The sequence below is a fragment of the Ylistrum balloti genome, unplaced genomic scaffold, assembly GCF_031769215.1.
Source record: "Ylistrum balloti isolate Yb309-2 unplaced genomic scaffold, AGI_CSIRO_Ybal_v1 Utg371012, whole genome shotgun sequence".
Classification (NCBI taxonomy): domain Eukaryota; kingdom Metazoa; phylum Mollusca; class Bivalvia; order Pectinida; family Pectinidae; genus Ylistrum; species Ylistrum balloti.
The window spans coordinates 570130-590625 of NW_026782563.1; the positions used below are offsets into that span (position 1 = coordinate 570130).

The following is a 20496-nucleotide window of genomic DNA, read 5'->3' on the forward strand; positions in this document are numbered from 1 at the left end:
TCCCTTGAATATTTACAGACACATTCAGATCGTAAGTGACATCTATTTATCACTATCAAGCCAATGCAATTTCACTTTATCAACTTGTTCAACATCTCTCGTATTTGTCGGTTTTCACCCAATGATGTACCCTATCTTTCAACAAGCAACCATTACCATTTTCCTCATCTTTCCTGCTTATATATTGTTCTTCTGGATCAAAGATGACCTCTCAAAAAAAGTAACAAATATCGTTACAAGAAACATCCAGTCCCAACGATGTTTTTTCTTCCTCTTTGGTCAAGTCTTCAGTAGTGCAGACATTTTTGAGAATATTTCTACTTTTCAATCTTCTATTCAAATATGGAACTTTAATTCTGTATACCTTTATTATTTGGTGATTATGAAAAAATTAAAACATAACTTAGTCTTGTACAGGTTTCCATGCTTGGTCCTAAAACATATTGTAATTGCAAAACACGATTTTCATATGGATAACTATTTAATCATGATGATGCATCTATTATTTGTATTGGTATAAATGCACATGCAGTGCCATGCTCAACCAATGATATGCAATATCTATTTGTAATGAAAGTATACTTGCATTTCAGATTTATTATTTTTTAATTGTCATATTTAAGTAATTTTGTCATGATTTTTCCATGTTTCCAATGATATTGCCTCATGTTATTCAAAATTCACGATTTCTTGACGAACATTTTTTGCAGGAAAATGAAAAAGGTTAGTTAGTTTGCGGACTTTTCTATAAAAATGTAAACATTTACTAGAATTCATATTTTGTTTTCAATTATTATACAAGTATGATACAATCAATTATCTTACTTTTTCCATGGATAACAATTAACAATATAATTGTTAATTTAAGACTTTTAGTGCTTTAGTTAAGTTGTACAATAATTTTGGAATACTGCAATAATTGTAAATGGATGCTATTTTTCACCTCCCGGGTAGAAGCAAAAATTCCTGTTTTATCCGAATTTTTATGATAACGCATCGCTGTTTATCTTCAAATTCAATTAAAAACAAAAGCGAAGTGATGTCTCCCATTTATTCAAGAAATTCAATAAGTTCTTAATTCTACAATGTACTCCGTCTATAAAACTTGATGAAAAAGGAAAGAAAATTAATTTCAGAAACAAATTATACAGAAATAGTGCAAATTATGAAATTGAACTGCAATTATGCTGTAAAGGGAAAATTTAGCTGGACATTAGCAATCTTAAATACGAAGACAGTTTGAACCTGACTACTGATATTGTTTTCTAAATAGAATCTTTAAAACCCGAAAGTTACAATCACGTGTGACTGGAGACAGATTGTTGTAAATAATATTTATATTTCACTTTATACTGCCAAAAATTGAACTTAAATGCATTTTCAGAAAACAATTCACAAACTTTTACATCTGTATCAATTATAGATCTTACATTGGAATTTGTCTTAAGACAAAAATAAATCTAGTACTCCAGCTCAGAGAGGTTCGAGCCCACATCGAAAAAGTGAACTGCTCTGAAATAACTGATGTTAAGATCGTTTTTAAAAGTGCATATTTAACAGAATAGTTGATTCTTGTGCGGGAAAAAAAACAAAATATATTTTGAAAAATTAAAAAAAAAATTAAAATCAATTAAAATATTCGTATTTTTTTCTTAATCGCTGTTTGTTAATTCGGCTCGTCTTTGCATCAGCAAAATCTTCCACATTGCTTCCTGTAATGTATGGAAGTGACACAAACCTTCCTTCTCCAACAAAAAAAGAAGATGCACGTTTTCTTGTACCGGCAACTTCTCACTATACGAGCGATCCAATAGCATCGATAGCGGCACCATCCCCAAAATCTCTTTCGGCGAACAAGTACGTCAGATCCGGTCTCTTCCGAGTCTTCGACTGGAAAAGAAGGAGACGTTATTAAACAATTCACTGTACAGTTAATTGAAGAACGTGGTTATTATTTCTTTTTAATTTATTACTTATTTGAAAAGTAAGTCGTCAGTCAGCCGCATACAGAACCAACACACCCCCCCCCCAACCGCCCTTCACACACACACAAACACACACTTTTTCTTCCTTAAAAGGTCTTTTGCGTTCCGTTTGTATTTACCTTGATCCTCGTCCTGGGGAACGTTTAGACACTCGTCTTTCCTGGTCAGGTGACGTATCTTCCGGGGTCCACACACTGAAGTTAGTGCAGTCTTCAACTCCTCTGTCATCGCTAGATCATCCTCTTTATACAAGCAAGCTCTCTCATCAGTGGCGTTTACGTTTTCAGACACTGCAGATTCCATGGTCTGTAATAACATACACTTTGTTTATCTACGATACATGTACATTTTCATTTACAAGAAAAGATATATATTTCAATGGTTTTTAGTGTAAAGAAGAACTTATGTAAAAATTATTTTGACGAAGTAACTAGTAGAACAAATAAAACGCTCAACAACTTTATTCTTCCATCAGCAAGATTAGAGTGAGGTCTTACTACAATTATGATCTATTAAGGTCTTCCTAGTAGAAGGTAAATTCTATCTGAAGGTGTATTATGTAAAAAGCCACGTGAAGTAAGAACGTTTACTTCAAAAACGATTCCTTATAAAATATGTCTTACAGCAGCCACACCCTCTGTGTCCTCCTCAATTGATGGAGCCTGATTTTCCTCATCGTCAAGTTCCAAAAAGTGGCAATCCTCGGATTCCGAGACCGGAACAACAACACGTATATTCTTAAAAAAGATAAGTGAAAATACAGAGTGAAAAGTGGTTTCCCTTTTCTTTTCCTTAGAGCATTAGAAGGAAATAATTGAAGCGGAAAATCCCTATTTTTGAGACCAGATATTCCTTTATCCACACTCATTTAGATATATCCTGCAATATGACACAAGGCGAACTAGTTACACCAAAATATATCTTTATTGTGCCATGAAAACACACTTGTATAATAACTGTTATATAAAACATTTATGGAAAAAATGCCGTAGCGGGAGATAATCAATAAGTCAATAACCAACAAACTTTTGAAATATCACGTGACGTCCTTTCTGACGTACCCATTACTGAAAAAACTTGGTGTAATGCAACTTGTCTCATTTCTACCTGTGTAACACTGGTCTGTCTAGGGCAATAACCATGAGTTCGCTGGTCATGTATTACACGCGCGCAACACAGTGACGTGTCCCTTCCCAATTGTCATCATCGCCCGATACGACGTATTCACACATGTGGATAAAAAGTCATTTGCAATGACTGTTTGTGTTTTGTTTTAATTTTCTGGGTGGGATGGGAGATGAAGAATGAAATATTTAAAAACATCAGGTTTATCGACATTCTATGGCCTCACCGGTTGAATATCCCTGTCGTACACCTCGACACACGAAAGAGTCTATCATATTGCATGGTCACATGGCCCTATATTATTAAGAATATAACATTTTCTCGTGAAAAAAAATAGGAAGAAGTTGGTGTATTTCCATTTGTATAATATAAATGATTATTTGAGTTGATGGTATGTGACGTCTCAAGTCTCGTACAGTATTACACGGGATACAAACCAGCGTTATACATTGCACGAAGCCGGGGACTCCTTGAGATACTTTTTTAATTTACCAAGGAAAGACATAATTACACATGTATAATAATACTGAAATATGTTACTCAATAGGAACAATCAAATAATCCTCTATCTTATTCAGTTCACAAGTGAATGCAATTTAACGTACAGCATTAAAAATGCAGACAAACATACTACGACAAGTGATAAACGCGGGACAAATAAATCGCTTCATCAGATATATGTTAAAGTTAAATATCACTCACTAGTCTATGGTCTGTAATCACCGTCTGTGAATCGTTTCCATTCATGGTTGAGTGAACAATTTCCCTTCCTTCCGCCATATCCGTCTCGATGTTGACCGCGTAGATATCGCCCTCAACGGTGCTGATATTACGTGATATAAACTGAAGAAATAGAAAAACAAAATGTTACTTAAAAGCAAGCCAAAACGTCAAATAATTTCTTGAATTTCTCTCTTTTTCTGGTTGTTTAATCACATTACTTACATTTTGTTTTCTTACATTTTGAAAACGTGTCCATTGCTTGACTGTGCTGTATCTTATACAAATTTGTATTAACAACGCTATCCTGAAGTGTGTGTTTTAGTACAATCGTCCAGATTGCAAGTTAGACCCTGCTGGCGGACAATTAGTACCTGAGATTTGCAAACCACGTGTTAATTCATTTAGATATTGGCACGGTTCAGAATATACACATGTATCACATTGACATTTCTTTTGATCACCTTGGATTTTCTTCCGTCGTCTCCTAGGCTGCAAAATTTAGGCCCTTAGCATCACTGACAAGTTCAGAAAAACGAAAAAGCTGTTTGATGCAGTTCAATTTTCTAAATTTGTATTAAAAATTGCTGTTCACTTGGGCGTCTTTTGTGCAACTCAAAAAAAATTATTTGGAGACCGTTCAAATCTTAAACTTATGTAAGTTTATAATCTTATTTTCACAACTATTAAATGAAAATACACGATACAAAACGAGTGGTTGTAATCCAACCTACTTTTAATGTCACATAATTCTAGATAAGCCTCTCGTAGATCCTAAATATGAAATGTATTCCCTTTTTATAACGATCATATTGCACAAACAAACATGAAAATGCAACAGCAGAATAAGATATTCTTGTAAATTATTTGAAACATTTTGTCGAGCAGCAGAAACGGAAAGGATCTCTTGCTACACAAACATTGGATTACATGTACTTACCAACGTGACGTTTCCGATATCTTCAGGTGTTGCTTGGCCTACTCCGGCCAGAATGCTCACGATTACAACGACCAACTGATACATGACGGTGATGGTCAATCTAGATTAATTAAATGATATTACCTGTACTTAACTTAGATTATTTAAATCATATTACCTGTACTAAACTTAGATTAATTAAATGATATTACCTGTGCTAAACTTTACAAGTTAAAATTATCTAATATGCGTGGACCGTTTTCGGTCGATATGCTAAAAATTACAATATAGATTTACAAAGGTAGACAGATGTGTACAAACAAACGGAAAGTAGTTGAAATGTTGTTGTTACTGTACCTTAATCGCGATCTTCCTTCTCCTTCTAGGTGCCGTTTGAAATATAACGGAACATTGTGCTTTTATACTAATTTTTACCAGGAAGACAAACAAATTTCATTTTGAATATTGACCAATCGCTACTCTCACTGATTTAATCGTGTTATGGCAATAAATATTGTTGGGAGTTTTCGAAGGTCAGTAAAAAATATTGAAACGTCAATAAAGTGTGTATATTCTTATATATTCTGAGCCTTGCTACTATTCGAATGAATTATACATAATATCCTGGTTACGGCGAACACCATGAGGACTAATACTTCGAATCACCTGATCTATTCTTATATCCCCATAGTACTCGGGAGTGTGCGGGAATTTTGGGGAAAAAAATAACGAAACCCAGGCGATTGGATTTTGCTGGAAGGAAGATTTGCTCTTAGATCGATGAAAGGTAAAATGTCTTTCCTGGAAGCAAATACGTGTCCAAAAGTTGTCGTACAGTGATATTGTGACCTGTTCACTATGGACACTTGCCTTAATAAAACACAACGAATATATAATACCGTAAAATCATTATTTTCGTGGTGGGTTTATTTTCGTTGAATTCGTGGGTAATCTAAATCAATGAATGTTCATGTCAACAAAATGATAGACGGATAAAGGTTGACATGTAGGACTAGTGGATTTTGCTAACAGTGTATATCCACGAAATCAAGTGCCAACGAAATCGTATATCTTTCTAAAGTCACGAAATTTGAGCCCCACGAGAAAATATCATTTGAAAGTAAATGTCGATGAGTAAAACACAACATAACCCGAGGTGATAGTCCAGTTTTAAAACCCGTTTGTTAATATCTGTCAAAATTTGTTAAGAAATACAAGTTAATATGGAGCAGTATTTAGATAAGTTTCAAAATCCTTTTATTCAACCGTTTAACAATACAGGTCTTACACATACAATCATTACGTTTGGAGGGTGAAAACAAACTTAAAGATTATGATGGTTTCGATGAAAAATGTGTGACTTTATCGAAACTCCCTTTCTTCTTGTCTTTTGTCTGTTGTATGCTCGAAATGTGATAGTGGAAAACCTTTTCTTTTCGCGAGCAATTTGATTTCGCTAATTTCGCTATCGAAACAAATTCGTGAAAGATAATCTCTCCGAAATAAGACGGAAATGATAAACGGTGATTAAAGTGTAGTATGAGATCAAAAGAGGCTTGATTTTGGACAAAATTCCATTGTTCCTGAAAGAGATCCTTTGATGTTTTGGGGTTTTTTTTCCAAACATTTATCTGTTTGGTATGTACTTTACCTCATGAATAAATGACACTAGTAAAGATCTCTTGTGTTGAAGATTAATGTCAATATCTAATTGTTTCTCATTAGGTGAACAGATGAATTCATGAATTAACAGTACCTTCGGAATCAAAGAAAAGATTGATTTCTAAAAACACAGGAACAAAATTTACAGCACCAGAATTTAACGGTTAAAGTTCAATTGTAGTTCTAGAAAGTCGTCGTCATATTAATTGTTACTCAGGATAGTGGAGTAGAAAAACAATTAAGTTTACTATGCATTATTCTACAAAAATCACTGGAAATATCAAACTCGATCCATCAACCATTCATCCTCAGGAAGGAAATCTTTCATCTTCTTGGGAGCAAAACCTGGTTCAAAAATAATTTTTTAAGGTTTGAATTGGGAATATTTCAGAAATCGTGATAACTAATCATCATCGAAATGAATATCTTGGTTAAGAGTACTTAAGAGTATTTGTGAAAAGTGATATCAGGGGTACAAGTAAACAACACGTAGAGGCAAGAACAATCACAAGTATTGCCACGAATTCTTAAAATTTATGATCGCTGCATAAATATCTCACGATTCAAGTATCGCTGAATTCTTAAGAGGATCGTTTCAAGAACTTCCTCGTTTAAACGAATACAATAATAATTTTCTAGTTAGTAAGAGCCTTACTATTCGCAGTTCTCTACTTAAGCTTGTAAATGTTGTTTTTTGTGGTTCAATCATTCACAGATAAGCAAAATGCTTTAAACAAAAAAGGAATTTATTTTTCAGTGAATTCATGAAATAAACTGTTGTATTCCTTGTTTATAATCTTAGTTTCAAGATATTTATATATACTTTGCAACTTTTTATTTCATCTGCAAAAGTAGGAAAAAAATGTCCCACTAGACTAGTATTTCAAGTTTACTTACTATGAGATGAGATCTTTATTTATGAAAAGTATTTATTTCATTTAAATAATATTTTGCATGAAATAAAAATTTTATGTTAAACATCCTTATCTAACCTTCCTTAAGTCTTCAATACTTCTTGGAAAACACTATGACATGTGTTATTAACTATGACTTAATGATAGCCTAGACTTTGACCATACATACACGTACAACTGACCACTCCCTTTTCTAAAATGAACTTAGTGACATGAATATTTAAGTGGACGTCAATGATATACAGCTTTCTGCGTATCTTAATCGTACATTAAATTCTGTATCTATGTTAATCATTTTTACTCTTTTTTGATTATCTACTCTAACTTCCATTTTTCTTCTCTCTTTATCCTTTAAGTTCTACTTTTCTCTTCCACTACTTTAACCGATAATTCCCCGACAGCTTGTAAATTTCACAAGACAATTTACATAAGTTGATGGATCGACTTACTTCACCACCTGTACTTGGCTATGCTCAGTATAGATTGCCGTTTGAGCTTCATACAGATGCCTGTGGAAAGGGATTGGGTGCTGTCTTATATCAGCGACAGGACGACAAGCTCAGAGTCATCAGTTATGCTAGTCGCTCACTCAGCAAATCTGAAAGGAACTATCCAGCACACAAACTGGAGTTTTTGTCACTTAAGTGGGCTATTACAGAGAAATTCAAGGACTATCTCTATATGAGCGAATTCACAGTGTTGACGGATAATAATCCATTGACTTACGTGTTGACCTCGGCTAAGTTAGACGCGACCAGTCATCGATGGCTGGCGGCATTAGCAGCATTTGATTTTGATATACGATACTGGCCTGGGAAATCGAACACAGATGCTGATGCGCTATCTAGATTGCCACAGCTTGGAGAGCACAAGCTGAAGACTCTGTATTGAAACCATGGATGGAAGCAGTCGTGAAACGTGTTCGACCCAAACGACAAAGTTTGCCTATGACTCGTGACCATACCATGATGTACCGAAATTTTGACAGATTGCGACTCAAGCGTGGTGTGTTGTACCGGGAAGTCATCATTGATGAAGACAAGCGGGAACAACTTGTTTTACCCTCATCATATATCCAAGGAGCTCTGAAAGGCTTGCATGATGACATAGGACACCCTGGCCGGGATAGGGTTTTATCCTTGTGCAAGGAAAGGTTGTACTGGCCCAGTATGACAAGAGATGTGGAGGAATAGATACGGAAGTGCCCTAGGTGTTTGCGAGCGAAGTCACCAGCAAATATTAGAGCGCCACTTGTCGGCATTCACACATCGCAGCCTATGGAAATGTTGTGTCTCGATTATTTGACACTGGAGCCATCAAAAGGAGGTATAGGTAACATTCTTGTCATAACGGACCATTTTACTTGATACGCTCAAGCTATCCCAACTCGGAATCAAACGGCGAAAACAACGGCTGAAGCACTTTTTAACAACTTTATTGTGCATTATGGTATTCCACAGAAGCTACATACTGATCAGGGAGCGAATTTCGAAAGTGATTTGATGAAGGAGCTATGTTCAGTTCTTGGAATGGAGAGGTCCAGGACGACACCATACCATCCCATGGGTAACGGTACTACCGAAAGGTTCAACCGTACATTGTTGAACATGTTGCGGACACTGGAGGAAAAAGAGAAACCTGAATGGACACGCCATATTTCTTCATTGGTACATGCATATAACTGCACCCGCAATGACTCAACCGGATTTTCACCATTCCAATTAATGTTTGGTAGGGAGCCACGTTTACCGGTTGACATAGCATTTGGGATAGGCAGAGACAGGAATTCCACATCATCACTCTCGGAGTATGTCAATCACCTTAAGATCAGATTGAAGGATTCGTACCATTTAGCGTCATCCCTAGCACATAAGGCTAAAGACAGGCAGACAGTGCAGTATGACAGGAAGCGGAGAGGTGCTACAATACAGGTAAATGATAGAGTGTTGGTGAAGATTTTAGCATTCGAAGGGAAGCACAAGCTATCGGACATGTGGGAAAAGGAAGTGTACATAGTGCTGGATCAGCCAAACAAGGATATTCCTGTTTATATAGTTCAAGCAGAGTCCGGGGAAGGAAGGAAGCGAACACTCCACCGTAACAACCTCCTTCCCATAGGTTCATTACTAGAGAAACCCATTTCGGCGGATCGGCCCATCCCGGCGAAGCGCAAATCGAAATTGGTGTTACCGAAGAATGATCCTAAGGACAAGAGATGTGGAGGAATAGATACGGAAGTGCCCTAGGTGTTTGCGAGCGAAGTCACCAGCAAATATTAGAGCGCCACTTGTCGGCATTCACACATCGCAGCCTATGGAAATGATGTGTCTCGATTATTTGACACTGGAGCCATCAAAAGGAGGTATAGGTAACATTCTTGTCATAACGGACCATTTTACTTGATACGCTCAAGCTATCCCAACTCGGAATCAAACGGCGAAAACAACGGCTGAAGCACTTTTTAACTGATCAGGGAGCGAATTTCGAAAGTGATTTGATGAAGGAGCTATGTTCAGTTCTTGGAATGGAGAGGTCCAGGACGACACCATACCATCCCATGGGTAACGGTACTACCGAAAGGTTCAACCGTACATTGTTGAACATGTTGCGGACACTGGAGGAAAAAGAGAAACCTGAATGGACACGCCATATTTCTTCATTGGTACATGCATATAACTGCACCCGCAATGACTCAACCGGATTTTCACCATTCCAATTAATGTTTGGTAGGGAGCCACGTTTACCGGTTGACATAGCATTTGGGATAGGCAGAGACAGGAATTCCACATCATCACTCTCGGAGTATGTCAATCACCTTAAGATCAGATTGAAGGATTCGTACCATTTAGCGTCATCCCTAGCACATAAGGCTAAAGACAGGCAGACAGTGCAGTATGACAGGAAGCGGAGAGGTGCTACAATACAGGTAAATGATAGAGTGTTGGTGAAGATTTTAGCATTCGAAGGGAAGCACAAGCTATCGGACATGTGGGAAAAGGAAGTGTACATAGTGCTGGATCAGCCAAACAAGGATATTCCTGTTTATATAGTTCAAGCAGAGTCCGGGGAAGGAAGGAAGCGAACACTCCACCGTAACAACCTCCTTCCCATAGGTTCATTACTAGAGAAACCCATTTCGGCGGATCGGCCCATCCCGGCGAAGCGCAAATCGAAATTGGTGTTACCGAAGAATGATCCTAAGGAGTTAGATGTATCGAATGAGGACGACACAGACGACAATGACTGCTATATATACCAATATACCCGTACCGGAGGAGATGATTCGCAGAGCTCGGAGGGAACAACACCTTCTGATGAGCCTGTGGAGGTGATCCCCCCTCAGAACCCGGATGACGATCACGGCGTTGCTGAGGAGGTTGATGTTGTTAGTTCTTCTGGTGACGACCAGCTCTCCGGGGGAGACTGTCCTTTAGGAGTGGGAGAACAACAGGGTCCGGAAGTCGAGACGGTTGCTGATGGTCCTAGACGACGCACCAGACAACGGGTACAGCCGGCTTGGCAAAGATCAGGAGATTATGTCTTTAGGCAACAGGTATCGTCGCCGCAGGATATCACGACTTGGAGTTCTCGGATGGCGTTGTTGGAGATGCTAGCACGGCAAGGTGTCTTAACAGGGGTGCCACCGGATGTAGCTCAAGTTCTGGTCAGCAGTATTTTAGGAATAGTGTGAGTTTTCACTCAAATGTTGTTTGATATATTTATGATTGTGAGGACATTGTAATATGGTATTATCATTTGAAATAATTTGCATTGTATTTTGTAACTCGAATATGTAAGTTCTAACTAGCATACCATGTGGTTATGCTTGTATCATGTAGGACATGTTTTGTGCATGACGAGGACGTCATATTTCAAGTAAGGGGAGGATGTAACAATGTGCAAACATTGATGTTTTAATTAGTGACACTGTTTAACAATATTTTAATTAATTGAATTGTTGCGCTGCGTTCGTTGTACTGTTATGTAATACTGTGTTGCGTGCGGCCACTGTTCCGTCTACCTGTACTGTCCTTGTAAGTGTTTGTTGTCACGTGTCTTACTTTGTGTTGTCCATATATGGATATTATTCCTAATGTAGGTATTACTTCGTTTTGGGTCAGTGGTCAGTCCGGTTGTCTTTGTCTATGTTTGGCGCGGTTTTTTTTATTAGTCCTTTGTGTGCAGACCTGGAGAGCGGACGTATAGTAGATCTAGACCTGTGTCCGCAAGATTTGAATCTTGGGCCTTGTAATTGGTTCTCCAGATATTTGGTATGTACGATAAAGTCTCAGTCTAGCTGCTCTCGTAATTGGGTGTTGTAAATTATTGATTCATTTTATAATTGAGAGTTCAGATGAAGTAAAGTTAAGCAATGTGTCGAACGGTGCTTTTCATAAAGTGACGTAATTGTGATCTCATGTACGTATATATGGATTGAAGTTATTTAAAATAACAGGTGAAATATACCTTCACATGTATTTTACAGATTGATGTAAGATCTACAATTAGTCCACGCACAGACCTTTTTCTGTCTGGCAAACCCCCGACCCATAGTTGGGGTAGGTATTTTAATAGATATTATATGTAAAATACGAGAGCTTGTGTAATTGATAATGTCAGTTATATTATGAGTAATTATGTAATAATGTAAGTTGTAAGCAGTTTCCTGTAGACCACGATCTACTTATATATACTAATAAGCGTAAAGCTGAGGCCTATTGATATTCCTATTTAGAATAAAGTATTAAGTGTGAATGTATTAAATATGTATTTACTGGATGTACATCATGTTATGAATGTAGACAACGTTTCATTATGTAATTGATTGTATTATGTCTTTGTAGGGTTTTAATTGTATTCTGTACAACATAGAATAAATGGAATAAGTCAGCACAGTACACGTCGTTGTTCTTTAAAAACTTGACAACTTTACATCACTTTTTTCTGGGTCCTTCTTGTAGATGTTATGTGATATAAAATGTTTGCTGAAAACAAAATAAACAGTAAACTAACTGTGGATAGATGAATTTTCACGAGTTTGATGACGCACTACTTAAAAAAGACAAGTTAAAAAATCATCGACACAAATATTTTTATTATCATCTTGTCAAATAATAATCTCCCGTGTGTTTCACCGTGATATCTGGTTGTTGTAGATCTGTATTCACTGTATGATACAGTGAAATTCCTTGCGACGGATCACATGACCTCAAAATAGAGCAGTATTAACAGTGTTCAGAAATTTTGACCGGCGCAACTTTTCCCGTCTACCACACAACCTGACTCCCTTTGCCTTTGTAAATAATTTGATATACTATACAATCACATGTGGGAGCATTTGTAATTCTTTGAGGCCAAGTTATTCTTTAATAATGATTAGCAGCCTGGTTTACATTTTACAGAATAAACACAAGTTGACATATATCTTATGAGTGTAATAACCTGAGAAGTCTAAAACTGCCTCCACATATCGACGCTCAGCATTTTTAATTTCATAGAAATGTCCAGTTTACTAATACATGCTATGGATTGTTTCACGTTATGCGGATGCCAGAGCGAAATAAATTAATCTAAATCCTAATCTCGAAACTGTGCCAGTGTGGCAGAGACAGTCTGTCCAGGATTCTGCACTAGTAGTAGTAGTTTTGTAAGTCATTAATTATTGTAATTTGTCTAGCCTGCGTTGTCTTATTAGTCCTGTCCCGTGTCACTGTCTATACTTTTGTTTTGTCAATTGTAAAGTGCCATGTGGTTGTGTTTATGTCCTGTTTTTTATTATTATCAGGGGATTAACGTCCTCTATTATGGCCTTTAGGCCTTTCAGAGGACGAGCTTTATGTCCTGTCACCTGTGACCTTTTATATTAACCTTTACCGGTCATGTGACTACATTCTTGAAATCTGGTTAACACCTGGTACATGCAGTTGGGGATATTTACCATCCAGACAACTCACCTGGACACATCCAGTATCTTCAATCTCAGGTTGAGTAGATCAGTTACAACAGCGTGACAATTACCTATGACAGAGTAAGTTTGTATATGAAATATGAAATTATATTAATGTTTTTAACATTATCTACGTTAAAGATTATTCTGAAACGTACTTTGTAGAATAGATAAATTGGAATTTATCTCTGTGCCAATATATTTTATTTTAATCAAGGTCATACAGGTTATTTGTCTATATGTCATGTTTTGAAGTGTTGTTAGAGTAATAATGTATTGTTAAAGAAAGTCTTGCTGTCCATATGAAACATATAGTGAATAGTGTCTATTTTATTGCTTTTAGGGTGTTTTATGTGAATTGGAAGTAAATAAACCTGTGCATCGGAAATACTGAGTTGCGTCGTGCCTCCGCCCAAATTCCCATACCGTTTCACCACCACAACTTTTACTAAATGTGTAGTTTAGAATAACGAGTGTTTCCCTTTGTTTTTACCATATCATTCCATTAACTGAATGTGATGTTCATCTCCAGGACTACAACATAATTTAAAGTTATTAAAAATTAGTTCATTATAATAATTTACTTTATCGTATGAAGACCATACGTCTGTTATACTTTGTTTTACAAATTTAACTAAGGTCGTTAGAGTTATGTCCCTGAGCATCTGCAGTGATTGTTCAAAAGATACGGAAGTGTTTCATTTTCATAATTTAGAGTGAGATACAGAAGGGTCAAACAAGAATTAAGCTTGATCATACAGTTGTTTCGTCCTTCTAGGACTCATCAGTGACGCCAAGGGTGTAAATCTTGAAGCCTAGGAGGCGACTAAGGAAAATCCAAAGTTATCAAAAGAAAAGCCAAAATCTAGACGGGGTTACTTCCCTTGACGGCCTCCTCGCCCTGGCCAGATTTCTCTTTGATACCACCCAAAATACAACATTAAGTTTTTGCTATTTCCGCTGTGCGTTTTTGTTTTGTTTCTCTGTAGTGCCTTTCAAGAATCTGTGTAGATTTCGACCATAGCCCTTACAGTGGCTCACTCTGACAACAAATTGCTTATTAATCATTGTCAGAGGTTTCATCGAAAGTTGTTGATTTAATTAATTTTTGATATAATTTTTTTAGGATTTTTCTTTACCCTGTTTCCTTCATTTTTATGGTGATTATGCGGTTGAAGGCTTGCATAACATTCGCCATCCTATTAAATTGCAATATCATCGTTATAATAAAACCTTACCGTAATCTTTAATACTAGCCTCTTTTTGTGTTTTGTTTGTTGGTCTTCTATTTGATAAGTCCTCTCGAATCATGGACAGCCGACGTTGGTCGAAGTCTGGATACACTACGAGCTGAAGTTTTGTGATAAATTTACAGTGTACTCGATCGTTCCTTCTAAAATTGTAATTATGTCCACGAAACAAAGTGAGGGAAGACTGCTTCGTTCCTTTTTATCATTTTTACAAGCTAACCGATGATAAGTATTTAAATATCACTGTATTTCAAATGCCACTATCTCCAAATATTTGGTTCATGTGGCACAGGATACGGTAGCAGTAGAGAAACAAAAATAACTCAAACATGTGTGCTGGGAAACGATTTTGTTAAATGATTTGTTAGTAATCAGATTCATATGAGATAGTATGCTAATTAATAAATAATAGATAAATATAACAATAAATAAGAAATATCCTGGCTATGCATGGAACTGTCCAATCATAATCGAGAGTCCAAACTCTTTGTTAACTGAATGGCGGACCTTCGGCTGACGTCTTTGATTGCTGAAATAACGTAAACCGTGTACAACGTCGCCGTAAAGTCAAATCATCCAATTTAGTTATTGTGTATTCCGAGATAAGCTGTTAAACATAAAAATACAGTTTCTTCTATAAACACTTATTTAATCATACGCAAACCGGTGATAAGTATTTATATTTTGATGGATAGTGCATGAAATATGCGATTTTAATTGAAAAAAAAATCCCGATAGTCAGATTCATCGAGGTGACATTATTAGAGGATACAGATTAAAGGTCATTAATATTCATACTGCTAAACACAAACTCAGCTGATATCAGTTGGAAACTATATTCAGAGAAGAAGTTTCGATTTAACGAAGTAGAAATTGCTTGCTTTTGGTTTCAGATTCTATATCTTTCAGCATACCTTCAGTTATTTTACATTATTGATAAAATAGATCGATCAACGTTCGGTGTAGTTACTTTGCAGGTACGTGAGAGCTGGAAGTTCAGGTTCCGGTTCTAGAAAGTTACATTTAGGATTCGCCTTGACGTGAAAGTACTGCAAGCCATTCTCACCAAATATCTTGTCATTGTGTCACTGCTAGGGGACAGGTCATTCTGCGCATGTACAATTTTGCAGTTGTTAAGTAAATAATTATACACTATCGGTACTGTACATGGCACCGTAGATTTATCGACTGTTTGTTCCACAAATACATAAGCAGTTAGCCTATAAATAACCTCGTTACAAACTTGTTGCTTAAGGACAAAAAGCAGGCGATACGTTTCTTGTGTTATCAAGGTTCCCTTTGGAAAATAAAAAAAATGTATAGTTACGGCACCATGACGTTATCGACTGTTTGCTCCTCAATACATTAGCAAGTATAAATCCGTTATGTAGCTAACTACTTAAGGGAAAAGTAGTCGATAAGAGGACGTGTTTTCAAAAGTGATTCAAACAAAATGGCGACAAATGTACAAGTAGACGTCTTAAATTGGAATTCATTAGAGTATACTTGGCAAATAACCCTCGTTCAATGTCCTCATGTGGTTAGTTGATCTAAGATGTACTCAGCCTTGAACAGTTGTTGTATTGTCGCTGCGGTCATTAACATAAGAACGGGTTTTATTATATAAATACTTATTTTATTACTTCCACATTCTTCCGCCGCCGAGGTGTCCGAGATGTTTCTCGAACACTTTTGGTTGAAATATAACGTAACGTTACACAGTAGTGTTCGTGTTTGAGAGACGGTGTGACGGAAATTTTCTTCTTTCGATCGGTCAACTGACCAGTCAACCGCGGCCCCACTGGTCAAAAATTGGCCCAAGTTTAGATATCGTCCAATTTGAATTTTGGTATCTAGGTGCAGTTTTACACCGAGCACCAAGGGAAATAACAAAACGAAAGGACAAGTTGTCATCCCTTACATCAAAAGGTCCTGTCAGAAACCATTCAGAGGATTTACCACGGTCATGGCATTGCAACAGCAACTGCGATGCATTGTATCTAGGAGAAACAGGCAGGAGATCAGGGGTCCCACTCAATTAACATCACAAAGACGCAGAATACCAAGAAGGCAAAACAGACAGTTGACAAAGAAAGCACCCTTTTCAAGCGATTTGGTAGGGAAACATTCTGGAGACGCTGAAACGATCCGTTAATAAACGAGGACGAGATGGGTCACAGACCGTCACATGTCTATGACGAGGAGTTAAACAAAGCGAATTGACTACAGTCCATTGTTACCATCATGCATATGGTTTAGTCTGTAATCTGTTTATACTGTGTAGCATTAAAATGAAAACAACATTGATTGTGAGTAAAACACTAGGCTGACATATCACATATCAGAGGCAAGTCTCTTTTATCCACAGAATCTGATCTTTTAGTAGTGTTCATCCAGTTAAGATTCCGCTAAATACTTTCCATACATACGACTTATATTAAGAGGGATGTATAGAATATATTACAGTTATTCTGATATAATAAATGTAATGGAGACCGTCAAACTACCCCTGCTATCGCAAAGTAATGCTAATTGAATTATTTAGTAATTGAAGATAGTTCTACATCATTACTATTCTATATTCACCATAACATTATACAGTTCATTGATACAACATTTGTATTAAACTTTATAACAACAGTTTCTTTTCAGGTCATTCAATTAATTTTCTGCTAAATACTATACACATTTAGGAGACGAAGCAAAAGAGTTTTAATAGTTGCATCTATGGCATAATGGCAGATCCAAAAATCCATTATACCTAATGCACCAAACTCATGTTTGACCTTCGCAGCACAGTTTTCGGGTTAGCGTCACATTGGTCGTACATGTATTCGTTACATCCTCTTACAATGCAATCATTGGTAGAGGTCAGTTTACATCAATATTTAATTTAAGCAAAAGAGACAACAGGACTCTCCCAAGTTCAAAGTATATTATAGCATTAGGGGTCGACAAGTTCAAAGTGTACCATAGCATCAGGGGTCGACCGTTCAATTCCAAGAATATTTTCTATCAAAATCTAATCGTGTCTTCACTAAGTCGGAGGCAGAATGGGATCTCCATAATTCGCTACAGTAACTAGCAGCACTTCTTACATACATGTCAAATAGACTTAATACTATGGAGAAATTCAAATACATGGGTACACAAATCTTTTTTCAGTGCAAAGTCCTACTTTAGGATGCTTATTGTTTCAGTGATGAATCAAAGTAACCGTTAAAGTGTAGCAGGAAGCCAAGATAACAATTTTCAAGCAATTTACCATTAAAGTAACCTTTTCCGTTTTGTGATAATCTTCTCGACTTACGAAAAACCATTTTAGGTATAGATACATTAACAGCCAGAGGCCACAATGTATTAAGTTTCATCAAAGTTAGACAACGTTTAGATTTTGTTTGCTGCGTCGGCCATCTTGGATTGGATGGAAAAAATATTTCTCTTACCCCGGACAGGGATATCCACAGTTTTTACCAGTGTGAGATTTTTCTATCTCACCCTAGGGTTGAGACAAGCTACACGCGCTCCTTGCGCGTTCTCAACAATAATGTGACGACACTATCTTGACACGGAAGAGGAACTTGACATGTAAATGACGTCATTGTAAAATAACGATTTAATAATATGTGTTAATTTTGTGTATATATTGAAGTCATCTCATCCATACTTTCACATTAAAATTGTTTTTATCATCAATATTATGCCTTTCTATGTTTTACTATACCGTTAATGGGAATTATATTTTGTACGGGATATCACAATTAAGCGTGACGCGGTTGAAACGGTCTCGTCACTATATTCATACGTTGTCTACGAGTTTTTGTTTACAAACATTCTACATTTTATAATCAGCGGGGGAACAGGGTTAGAGAAAAATAATCATTCACCCCCTTTGGAATGAGACAGGGGGATTTCAACCCGAGGGGGGATTATTAAGCTGTCAAACACTCAGCAAGCCTCGTGTTTGACAACTTTATAACCCCCCTCGGGTTGAGATCCCTCTGTCTCACCCCAAAGGGGGTGAAAGATTCTATTAGTCTCAACCAAATATACACATGGTCCTCAGTGCTCGCACCAAGTTTCATTTCAATATGACCAATGGTTATTGAGTCAAAGCGTGTTACATTTTTACCAATCAGAGTCTCTTGCCGTGTTCTTGTTGTGGTTCCAATAGTAGATAAATTTACGGTACTTAAGTTATAGTCTTAAACAATGAACTCGATATGGCTGGTAGTTCGAAACTCAGCTGGAACACATTTTATCCATTTATTTTAGTGCATCTTTATTTACCTATTTCCTCATTGAGTATAGCATATTTTACTGTTAGCAGGTGAATACCAAATCATTTGCTAGGCCTAAGTAGATATATTGTGCTTCCAAATATAGGGGTTCGGAGATTCTCACTGGAGATATTTTAAGGATTGTGTGGCGATGTTTGAGATCGGAAAAAAATGTGATAAATTATCAACAGCGAAAATCATCGCACCAATGTTTCCTAATCTCAAATAATTTACCCTTGCTTCTCATACATTAATTCAATGAATCCCAAAATCAGGTAATTTAATCATTTCTTATATTTATTGAATAAATTTGTTACCTTATTAATTTTACAATGTATTTCGTCTAAATCTGCTAAGAAAAAGATAATCAACATTCAATGAATTAATAACACAGAATAATTCGAACTATCACAGTGTTACTAAAGTCCTGCAACAAAAAGGAGGGTTTTACTGACACTAGTAACCACACCTGTTGGTTCTCAGGACAATGATTATTTTGCAAAATCTATAAGTTGCTGGAAATGTTTAATTTGGAGAGGTTTTTAACTCGACGATTATTTTTGGATTTTTTTTTCTAATTCACACATCAAATGTGACAATCAAATATGGCTTGAAACAGAAATATTTAATTTTAATTCGATAACAAAATGTTCCGTTAAGTTTCTGACTTTGTTCGCCATTCTATATTAATCTACACTCGATCAGCTTTTTACTACTGAAATTAGACTTCTGGTTGGGAGAATAATTTGAATGAAACAGTATTTTGCAATGTTCTCAAATATTTGATAATGCAACTCAAACATAATGCAAACACAGACACGAAAGTGTTTTGACAAATACCTTCATTTACATGGATGTTTGTGCTGGCATATCAGGAAAGTGTGAAATCCCAATGTTTCATCCTAAATATATGTTAATTATTTCAATGCAAAAGCTAAACTCGAAAATATCACAAAATGGTTTATTCAAGCATAGAATTAGCGGAACAATAATAGAATTGATATAGATAATTTGAAGTAAAATAGCTAAAGCATTAATTAACATTTAAAGTATTTTCCTATGAATTTTTAGAACTGTTATTATGAATAGTTCGATAATAAGTGCCTGCAATTACATGAAATCAATTATAACGTAATTCATTCATTCTTTGTGAACTTTTCTTACGTGAAAAAATTGCTGAAAACTGATCTGTTCTTAGCCATAGCAATATCTGATATACACTGGGTAACAATGTGTAAAGGTGTAACAGCATTTCTTCCACCAAGAGAAAAACAAGAAGTGTATTCGCCTATACGAGCATATAGTAACCCTTCGGTAGACCCAGAAGACCCGGAATGGACACCACCATCTCTTTTGGCGAGCAAGCACGTCAGATCCGGTCTCTTCCGTTTCACCTTAACGAAAAAAGAGAGTTATTAAGAACATATACATGGCTATAAAAATTTAGATAAATTTATTGACTAGTTTGTAAAGCATTTATACCGAGTCTGAATGTAGACATAAGTAACTTTCAAAATGAAGGCATATCCGAGTAGTGCCTTATAATACAGGTGATAGATTTCACAATCTTTAATTGAGCATTTGACTCTACTTCTCGGTTTCTGTATTGAAATCTGTTATTAATTTGTATTTTTGTACAATTCTCAAGGTATGCATTCCATCATGATTAAAGAATCTGCTCTTTTTTTTTCTTT

General features: G+C 36.3%; 1 protein-coding gene across 1 annotated transcript; it reads right to left on the reverse strand.

Annotated features, from left to right (window-relative positions):
- Positions 1-1794: 1794 nt before the first annotated feature.
- On the reverse strand, positions 1795-6405 carry LOC132560084 (uncharacterized). Its single transcript, XM_060224741.1, has 6 exons — positions 6401-6405; positions 4771-4870; positions 3813-3953; positions 2615-2722; positions 2052-2291; positions 1795-1890 (listed from the first exon to the last, which is right to left on the reverse strand). Exons 1-6 carry the CDS (start codon positions 6403-6405, stop codon positions 1795-1797), a joined length of 690 nt encoding a protein of 229 aa, XP_060080724.1.
- Positions 6406-20496: the final 14091 nt, after the last annotated feature.

What these genes read in the sequence shown, in the direction of transcription:
- LOC132560084 (XM_060224741.1), bottom strand. An exon ending in ATATCGGAAACGTCACGTTG is followed by an intron (nt 3,954 to 4,770) that starts GTAAGTACATGT and finishes CTATTTCTTCAG; the next exon opens with TTTATATCACGTAATATCAG. An exon ending in AGGAGGACACAGAGGGTGTG is followed by an intron (nt 2,292 to 2,614) that starts GCTGCTGTAAGA and finishes ATGTTATTACAG; the next exon opens with ACCATGGAATCTGCAGTGTC.